The sequence below is a fragment of the Penaeus chinensis genome, chromosome 19, assembly GCF_019202785.1.
Source record: "Penaeus chinensis breed Huanghai No. 1 chromosome 19, ASM1920278v2, whole genome shotgun sequence".
Taxonomy (NCBI): Eukaryota; Metazoa; Arthropoda; class Malacostraca; order Decapoda; family Penaeidae; genus Penaeus; species Penaeus chinensis.
Window position 1 is genome coordinate 3,274,394 of NC_061837.1, and position 10,000 is coordinate 3,284,393.

At 35.9% G+C, this 10,000-nt stretch overlaps 1 protein-coding gene across 1 annotated transcript in view; it reads right to left on the reverse strand.

Annotated features, from left to right (window-relative positions):
- The window catches only part of LOC125034884 (sodium channel protein 60E-like), a 52,564-nt gene that overhangs the window by 5,240 nt on the left and 37,324 nt on the right, over positions 1-10,000 (reverse strand). The window contains exons 16-20 of the mRNA XM_047626932.1: positions 7,296-7,331; positions 4,962-5,164; positions 4,179-4,451; positions 3,791-4,010; positions 226-365 (exon numbers count right to left, since the gene is read on the reverse strand). Of these exons, the coding sequence (XP_047482888.1) occupies positions 226-365; positions 3,791-4,010; positions 4,179-4,451; positions 4,962-5,164; positions 7,296-7,331 (872 nt within the window). The remainder of the gene's footprint in view (positions 1-225; positions 366-3,790; positions 4,011-4,178; positions 4,452-4,961; positions 5,165-7,295; positions 7,332-10,000) is intronic.

Below are 10,000 nucleotides of genomic sequence, written 5' to 3' on the forward strand. Positions count from 1 at the left end.
TCTTCACTTATATTTTAATATTTCATCAAGAAAGAAGGATTACAAGAAGAAAAAGAAGAAGATGAAGAAGAAAAAAGGAAATATCATACATCTTTTGAATTAATTAACCTGCCCATATATATATATAACTTTTACCCTATCTTGCTTCAGCCATACATAAAGACCATCTCTGGAAAAAGAAATACTGAGGCTCAAAAACCCACCAAAAACTCGTTAAAAACTTACTTGAGGAAGCCCCGCCAGGCCATCTGGATGGTCTTGGCAGCTGAGTCCATCTTCTTCCAGCGACGCGTGGAGGATACGATCTCAAGCTCCTTGCGAGTTGGGAACTGCTTCTTGAACTTCTCTTCCATCTGCATCTTGAGCTGAGGGGGGAACTAGGGAACTGTGAGCGTTAGTCGGTGGTAAGGCTCGCCCGAAGGTGCAGAGTGCAGACACTGCAGGCGGCTGTGCAGGTGAGAGTAAAGGGTGGGGGGGCGCGGACGCTTCCACACGCACATACGGAGGAATCAAGGACATAACAGGACACGCGAATGTTCTCAAAGGCAAATCGAGGACTGGAGGCTAGGCAAATGTGATTTGTTCAACTCAAATATATGAATTTTTAGGGTGTGATAAAGTTGTACCCTGTTCTTTTTCAGTGTTACTACTTCCAGAATAGGAACTCTTGAAAGATTTTGCCTTTACATGCTGTGAACATTTCTACTGTTTGTGGTACTTAGTAGTGTAAATGTCAGGCACAATCTCATATCTCAGTTTGACAGAAGTAATATAATGTTTCTCTAGCTTTATCTGCTAGTATTTACTATCCAGTCTCTCGGTGAGCTCTATTATTTTATTTTCCCAAGGAATGACATTAGGGAACCATATGCAGATGTAGCTGAACAAAACAAATGTAAGAGAAGATTACTGGATTCTCATTTTGCTTTGAACAAACCACTCATGGCATATATGCATCTGGGGCAGTTTCCATAACATATATGCAAGCACAAACATTTTCCTTGTGCAGGCAGAGGAAAAAGAGCAAGGGAAAAGAATATAATTTATCAATATATGCTTAGTCAAACCTTGGGAAAGCAACAATGATGATTTAGTTGTATAGCAACAAAATATTCTTGCCATGATTCCTGATAGACTAAAAGAATGTGCTTTGTGTCTTCCATCAGCAACATTCTGCCTTGACAACTTTCTCTTTCGGTATATCAGCTACATCCAACAATCATACCACAACAACAACAACAACAATCACAACAACAACAAACAACAACAGTAAGAACATTAACAACAACAGTGAGAACAACCAACAGCACACAACAAGCCATAGCACATCAAGTCTGACACTCTCCCTCATTGTGGGTCTACAATGCCATATGTTTAGTGTGTGAATAACAAGGCACTGCATGCTGTTCTTGGTCTAGCATGTCTCCTAAAGGCTCGTATCCAGTTGCTCTACTTATACGCAGGATGCAAACGCGCCCACATGGAAAAAAAGCACACTGATAAGCTGCGTGTATGTATAGATAGCATGGTGTGTACATATACTACAGGTGCCATATGCATTGCACAAAAGCCATATATATATAACATATATATATAGTATACATATACATAAATACATATATATACATATACCTATACATATATTATATAATCAAATATATATACATCTTACAACATTTACTATATATATAACATTGGGTAGGGGGGGTTTGGTTTGGGTTTAAGCCTGCAGTGTTGCTTTTAATATTTAAAAGGTTGCATTTAAGTATACTTGTCACAAACCTGTATTGGAGACAATCTGTAATATATCCAATTGTCTTTGGAACTTTAATAACCATGAATAAATCCACTGTTATCTTCATGTATTAAAAAGGGGGATGGGAGAATTTACAAAAGGTAGAGGATGAAAGGAGTCTTATAGCACAAAACTGTACTTTATACTTTCAAAAATTTAAGTACGTCATTTGCTTAAAAAGAAAATGGTCTTGTTTGATTCTTTGTTTCCTTCTTTTCTTATGAAGTCATAGCACTGAACTATTGCGGCAAATGAGGCTTGAGAAATCAATCAGGCATGAGAAATTCAGCAATAAATATTAATGGTGGAGTTTGAAAAAAAATTATGGGCTAACAAAGATATCAAAATGATTTAATAAAAAAAAAAAGAAAGAAAGAAAGAAAAACAAAAAAACTCAAAGAGTAATTGTGGTACTCTATTTTTGGAATCTGGCTGAGGCTCTGATACTACGCTTAACTCTGTCAATGATATGAAAAAAGTGCAGAGAAAAGAATTATCAAGAGAAGCCAATTAAATAAAAAAGAAAAAGACAAAAGAAAAAGAAAAAATAAACTTTTTTCAAACCCACTAAAGAGTTGCAACAATCATCCATCATTAAAGATAATATAAAACATCCTTGATGTGATTTTCCAGCAGCCACATTCCGGATGATGCAAGAAATTGTAAAAGAAGCAGAGGGCTTGGGGGAGGTTGTAGTATAAGCTGGGGCACAAGAAGTCTGTGGCCTGTATTAGCAGCTAGATTTACGGAAAAGATGAAGACTAAGAAAAAAAAAAAAATTGAAAAATCAAAAATCTTCTTGTTAGGAAATCCCCTCTCGCCAACTAAACTGCCGAAAGAGGACTTGCAACAAGAACTGAGTCTCCATTTTTCGGTGAATCAAGTTGAAAGCAGGCCACAGAAGCTACCATGACGAGGGAAAGGGAAAAGCCAAGAATGGGTAAATATGAGCTCAGGAGAGCGCTGTGTAATGAGGCAGGAAACGCTCATCCAGAAGGACAGTAAAGGAAATAAGCAAAGAAGATGAAAGTGTAGCTGTCTCTATATGCACATCATAAGAAACCATTAAATGTACATCATAATGTTTAATCACGACAAAAATGACATCTAACTCAATATCAGCCACTCTTGTTGAGTAGAACCAGTAAGAGAGATTACTATGAGGTTTTTCATCTCTTAAATGAATACTTTGTTTACTTTCTACTTTACATATTTATACAACCGCAGTAAAGCGGGATTTAATTCTTTATATGCTGACATTTCTACTTCTAGAATCTCAATACTGATCACCCATTAAACACATCTGACTCCTACCACACAACACCACCAAATGTACACAGTTCAACTTTTCCTAAAATGATGTAATAAAAAACAATGTATAAATAACTTGATGCAAATGCATAAACTGTACTATACAATAACACATTCCCTCAAATTACTCATTCACATCAACAGGGGCGTGGTTGAGGGCATCAAACAATGAGGATTTAGCCAAGGGACAGAGAGAGGGAGAAACTGTAATTAAAAAGGAAATGGGTATTTCTCATATGCCCCAAAAAGACTCTATCACGTATAGTTGCAGATATATATCAGGAATTTAAGTACAGCTACAGGGTAACTAAACTCACAGAGTTAAAAACAAACTACTGTTTGGTTACTGTACAGTAACAAGAGATAGTCAATAATAATCAGGCCCCTAATTAAGAGGGCAGGAGGCCCACCAGTGACAACTGATAGCATATGGTGGACCACCACGCCCCTGGCATACTAGTAGACAGTAACTCTTGTATATTACAAAAAAACATCAATACTATAGTAATAGATGTCAATGATAGTGGATCTGCACACACACAACAAAACATGTCACATCACATCACATCCACCAATACACAAATGTGTCTAAAACGGATCACAAGAAATTTCCCACAACGGAATTCGTTCAACTTTGGACCCCAATCTCTCACTCTATTCCTAGAAGAAACAGAAGACACTCACTCTCTTGAACTCCTCAGTCTCCTCTACATGTCCCAGTACATGCTTGGTGAGGGCGTGCAAGATGTCCAGGCAGTGGATTTTGTCCCCTTTGGCTATAGGCAGGTCAAAGGACACAAGGGCAACAGTGTTCGGCTTAGGGATGCCAAAGGGAGCATCAAGGCTGGAGATGAAGTCGGAGAGTTGTGAGAAATTGATGAACTGTGTAGCATGTGGGTCATACCTGTTGATAGAGATAAAAATATTATAGAGACTATTTTCTGTACTCACCAATAGTATGTGTATTTATAAAAGGACCACTGTCTTTGTACAAAATGTATTCACCAGAACTAATGACTTATCAATGCCTCTAAATAGAATTGATTAGCCAAATACAATCCCATCAACTCACTTGGACCATCTAACATAAAACATCTCCAAGTCATCTTCCACAATGCCAATCTCCTCCTCCTTATGTGCTTGGTTAAAGTTCTCCAAAATAACAGCAATGTACATGTTAATCACAATCATAAAGTTGATGATGATGAACGACACAAAGAAGACAATGGCGATCACAGGGTGGCCACAGTTGCCATTGGGCTGGTTCATGTAAGTGACGTCGCAGTCTGGAGGTTGAGCCATGAGAGGGTCCAGGACGTCATTCCAGCCAGCAGAAGTGATCAGTCTGGAAGAAGAAAAAAAGGTTTAGTTACTCACTTTCCTCTCTTGCTGTCTCAACCAAGGGGAGGGCAGACTAAGTTATTCTTTGCATTTGTTCATAAAATTTGAAAAAGAAAATGGAAGATTTTACAATGAAGGGTGGGTTATTGATGTTTATGGTCTTCATCAGAAATATGTTGCCAATGAAGACTGTAGAATGAAAATGCATATAACTTCTCTTGAGCTGTGAAGTTACTCATACTCTTTCAACAACTGCCACAACTGTCAACTGAATTCTTTTGTGATGACAGCATTAACATGAATATCATCTCATTTTATTTTCATCACCATCATTATTATAATATTCAAAATTATCATCATTGTTATTATCATCATTTTTATTACTATTATCATTATCACTATCATTGTCATTATCATTATTTTATCATCACTGTTATTATTATCATTATCATTATTAATAATCCAATGCTTATGCCCATCCCATATACTGAGCCAAAATACGAGTCTGGTTTACCTGAAGAGAAGCATCATACTGCTGCCAAAAGTCTCAAAGTTGACCAGATCATCTAGAGCACCCTTCCGCTGCACGTGACCAAACACCGCCATTCCGATGATTGCGTAGATGAAGGTGATGAGAAACAGCAATGCACCGATATTGAACAGTGCCGGCAGTGACACTATTAGGGCAAACAGCAACTTCCTAATCCCCTTTGCAGCCTGAAAATATTGAGCCAGTGTAACTGAGTATTGTGCCTAAGTGGTGCAATAAACAAATAAATTAATTAATAAAGGTACAAAAAAAAAAAAAGAAGAAGGAAAAAAAGGGGGGGGGGAGAGAATATTTTGTTGATTATGGAGGGGTTTGATGGTGGCCACAGACAAGACCAAGTTCTATGGATAATACTGTATTTTTCAGAAAGATGAAAAAAATAATCTATTACTCCTTCACGGTAACTGTACAGAAGGGGATGGCTGAAAAAAAACTAGCAAATTCTAGTATTTACATCTCATCAGAATTCTTTCCAAGAACTACCTGCTAAAAATTTGATACGGTAAAGCAAAGTAAGCTAACATTCCTGATATATACATTGTCTACATTGATTACATATTGAATAGTCATCTGGAAAGATTTTTTACAAAAAAAGAATGAGATAAAAAAAAAAAAATTGTAGATACTGATAGGTAACTTTCCAAACAACTAAGTATGGGTAATTGATAATCTGACCTACCAACTAGTCTAATGGACATCCCCTTTCAAAAGAAAAAACATGGACTTATCCTAAAAAACTCTGCACAATGTATTATCAATAATAAAACATTAATGATGACACTAAATACAACTAGACTGGAGACAGGGTGTAAAACAGAACTTACTGTGTCTAGATGAGAGTTGAGTGTAGAAAATAAGGTCATCAGTTCATATAAATATACACAAATAAAACTCACTCTGTTGATTTATAAGTAATATCTGAACATGCATATGCCATTTGTGGTTTGTACTATCTGACAAATTAGTACCAGGGTACAAATGAAATAAAATTTCTGATTTTTTTTTCTGTTTTAACAAGCACACAACGGCATAATACCAACATACTTATAAATCAAATAATGAGGAGTTATTTTTTGTGTATTGGCGTTAGAGTGCTAAATTTCACACACAGCAAGAGGAGATAGACCACAAAACAAAGCCCTGAGGAGATGAGGAACACAAACAATTCCGGTAAACACCTGCATTGAGATTGTGAGGCACATGCTTCAGATATCAAGGCAGGCATGTGCACCAGCATTATTCAAGGCCCCACACCTAGAAGCCTTGCTCTATGTTCCACCTGCGTGCTGACATTGAAATGAAGCCCGGTGTTTTTAGTAGTAGTGAGGTGTCATAAAAAAAAAGAGAACACAAAAAGCAATTCTAGGATGTGTCTGTCTTGGAAGTCACAAGTGCGCTTCACTACTACATCAACATCTCGCTTGCATACGACTTCCAGTTATCAAAAATACAAACACTATTGAGAGTGTCATCATCAGAGTATAGAGATCAAACCAAAGCAAGGCAAGTTCAATTACAAGACAAAACATTACCATTTAGATCTCTCATTCTTATTACTATGTATATCTATTTATGTAATCAAAATCTGTTTCTTGTTTAGGGTTTCACTATCCAAGATAAAAATAATCTTACTATATTACGCATTTATTTAGTCATTGAGAATGGAATCAATTTTCTCTCTACTTTTAGACGTCTATTTATATTCTTCATGCACAGTCTTACTGATGAGTTATTCAATAAAACTTTACTGATTTACTGTTTGTGCTTCAACTGTATACAGACTGAACTAATCCAGAGATAGAGAGGTCAGCCTAAATATCTCTGGATCATGCCTAATACTTTGTCTCAGCCCATTAGGATGTGTGTTTGATAGTTGAAGTAGACATTGTGTAACTTCCATTTTGTGTGATGGTTTGGATGGTAGGAGATTTTGAAGAGTAACAACTGATTACAGCACCAAAACTTGTGTGGTACCAAAAATACCATAAAAAATGAAAAGAAAAATCAAAACAAAATAAATGATTTTTTTTTTTTAAATTACAATAATAATGATTATTAGTATTTACTATTCTTTAAAAACACCAACACGAACTCCAAATTTTTTTGGAAAAAAAAAAAAAGATAAAAAAAAAAAAAAAAGGAAATCATCACAACACATTCCACCTGGGCGTGCTCTCTGAGGTTGTTAAGTCCAAGACAATATTACAGTATAAGAAAACATGGGAGTTGCTTGCAAAGTGGAAGGTGCAATATTGCAAGTGGTTGTGGACGTTATGGACGTTAATTCGTAAAGGCTACCTGACCGAAGAAGGAGTTTCGGCCGTTCACCGTCGGCTGTTGGGAATAAGGAGGTTAAAGACGAGGGTGTTCCAGTACTGTACTTTTGACACTGTATTGCTGCTAACTCACACAAATGACCTTGGGAAACCATTCATAATAAGGGGTTGGCTTTTATCTTTTACAAAAGCAACAAATGAATAAGCTATGTGGATACTGAGTCTCATATCCCCATAACTATTTAGAAAGCCCTTTGAACTCTGAACTTGATAATATTATGAATGGTTTTGACATAATGCACATCTTATACGTGATCAGCTACCTTTTAGGACATCTGTCCATGATCTTGGATTTTTATCAGGCTATATAAAGAGTTTTTGTAGTAGTTCAGTTTAATGATGGAATCCATAGAATGTTGAACGTGCTTTAATAATGTAATAAAGGGATTGAACATCTGAAGTATCAATCTTTTTCTCAGTCTGTTTAAGCTCATGAAAAATGTGAAATACTCAGCTAATCTTATGCATTATTTTAAGCTTATGATTAATCTGGTAAAAAAATCTCAACTTCAGAATCAAAAATGATTTCTATAACTTAGAACTGATGATTAAAATTAAGAGAAAAAAATATTTCTATAACACAGAATTAACTATTAAACTAATCATGTAGAATTAACATCAACTGATATTTCTCTTTAACAAAGAAAGAACAAAGAAAAACAAACAAACAAAATCTCAATATAGGGAGTCAGAACAGAACTCATTCTGAAACTTCACGTATGTTTAAAATCAACAAGTAAAATTGACAAAAGAAAAAAAAAGAAAAAGAAAGAAAGAAAAAAAGAGAGAGAGAGAGAGAAAAAAAAGGGGAAGACACCCAAAGTTATTTGAATAATGAGAAACAGAAATCGTCTCCAGATCAGAAGTTACTGAGAACGTCTCACTATAAAAACTCCTTTGCCTGAGACACCAATATTGCTACATCCAGTGAACCACTTGACCACTACTGAGCTACATTCAAGGACTACAATACACTTATCTGGACTTATAATATAAACTTTATGAATACTTTGCTGCAAGATCCGTGATAACATTTTGTCAATACACAAGGAAATTGAATTCATCAAATAGCTAAGGCTCAAACTGTAAGATAGGATAGACACAGGAAGAAGGAAATACTACATACTATACTGAAAGAGACTCAATGAAAAAAGACAAAAAAATAAAAGTAGATGTGATTAGAAGACAAAGAAAAAAAAAGGAATTAACTTTATATATATCTTAAAAATAACTTTTTTGAAACTGCTCTAAATTGTCTTGAACAGATCACTGATCTTACAATCAATGCTGACTATTTATGATACAAAACTTATAGGTTACAATATGCAAGACAGAGGTACCATGTGGAAAACCCCTGGCAATATACTCTGTTTCAAATATATAGTATCACACATACCTATAGACTAAACGAAATCAAAGGGAAAAGTGACAGTGTTTCTCCTACTTTGAGATATTTGAAGGAGACCTAATAATATATATATATAAAAAATAATCTTTTTGGGCTTATCACTATCAAATAAGAGGCTTCTAATCACTGATTCAACAAATGCAAAACTAAGAATACACTCAAACAAAACTGAATTCTTTTGCACTTTGTGTATTTTGTTTTATACTGCCAGCCTCTATCCATCTATAAAACAAAGAACCTATGTTGTAGATATTTTCTACGATGACTAGCAAGTAATTCTGAAATTAGAATATTATAAATGTTAAGAAGAATGTATACTGCATGATATGTACAAGTGTGCATGTGTGTATGAGCTAAAATTCAGGAATGGTATGGCAAGACAAATGAGATGGAACATACCTGACATATAGTAAAATTTAGATCAATTATATAATCAGCTTAACTGTAAATGTGTGTGTGTGTGTGTGTGTGTGTGTGTGTGTGTGTGTGTGTGTGTGTGTGTGTGTGTGTGTGTGTGTGTGTGCATGGTGTGTGTGTGCGTGTGCATGGTGTGTGTGTGTGTGTGTGTGTGTGTGTGTGTGTGTGTGTGTGTGTGTGCGCGCGTGCATGGTGTGTGTGTGCATGTACGTGTCTCTTTCTCTACAGTATACATTACTTATGATAAATTTATAAATGTCTACAGTTTCAGATAGTGGCTATGATGGGTAACACAGACCCTTGAGAAACTAATTTCTAGCCAAAGCCTCATCACCCCATAAAAAAATAAAATGAAAAAATAAAAAACAAAGAAAAAAAAAAGATAAAAAAGATAATGATAATAACAATAAATAATAATTATACACTAAACCTTGAATTTTACAGATAATTTAGCAGTATTAAAATTGCAAGCCCCTTAACACATAACCCTCTCACTACACACAAGCACTGCACATCACAACACCTATCGAAATGCTGCAATGCGTAATCATTACCCACAACAACAAACTTGCAAGGATGACGCCCCAGCATCACTCAGCAAAAAAGGGGCAAACATCAAAACATCAAATCTGTACTTGGGAGGGATTGCCATCCAGCACAACAATCTTGCACAGGGTCTAATATATATATATATATAATCTTTAAGACAATCCTTCTGCAACATAATCACGCAAGAGGAGGAGGGGAAGTTGGGGGACGGTGGGCGGATATTTGCGGCCATAAGTGGGGTGGATGGGGCAAGGGAGGGGCATGGGGAAGGGAAGATCTTCAGCTGGATCTAG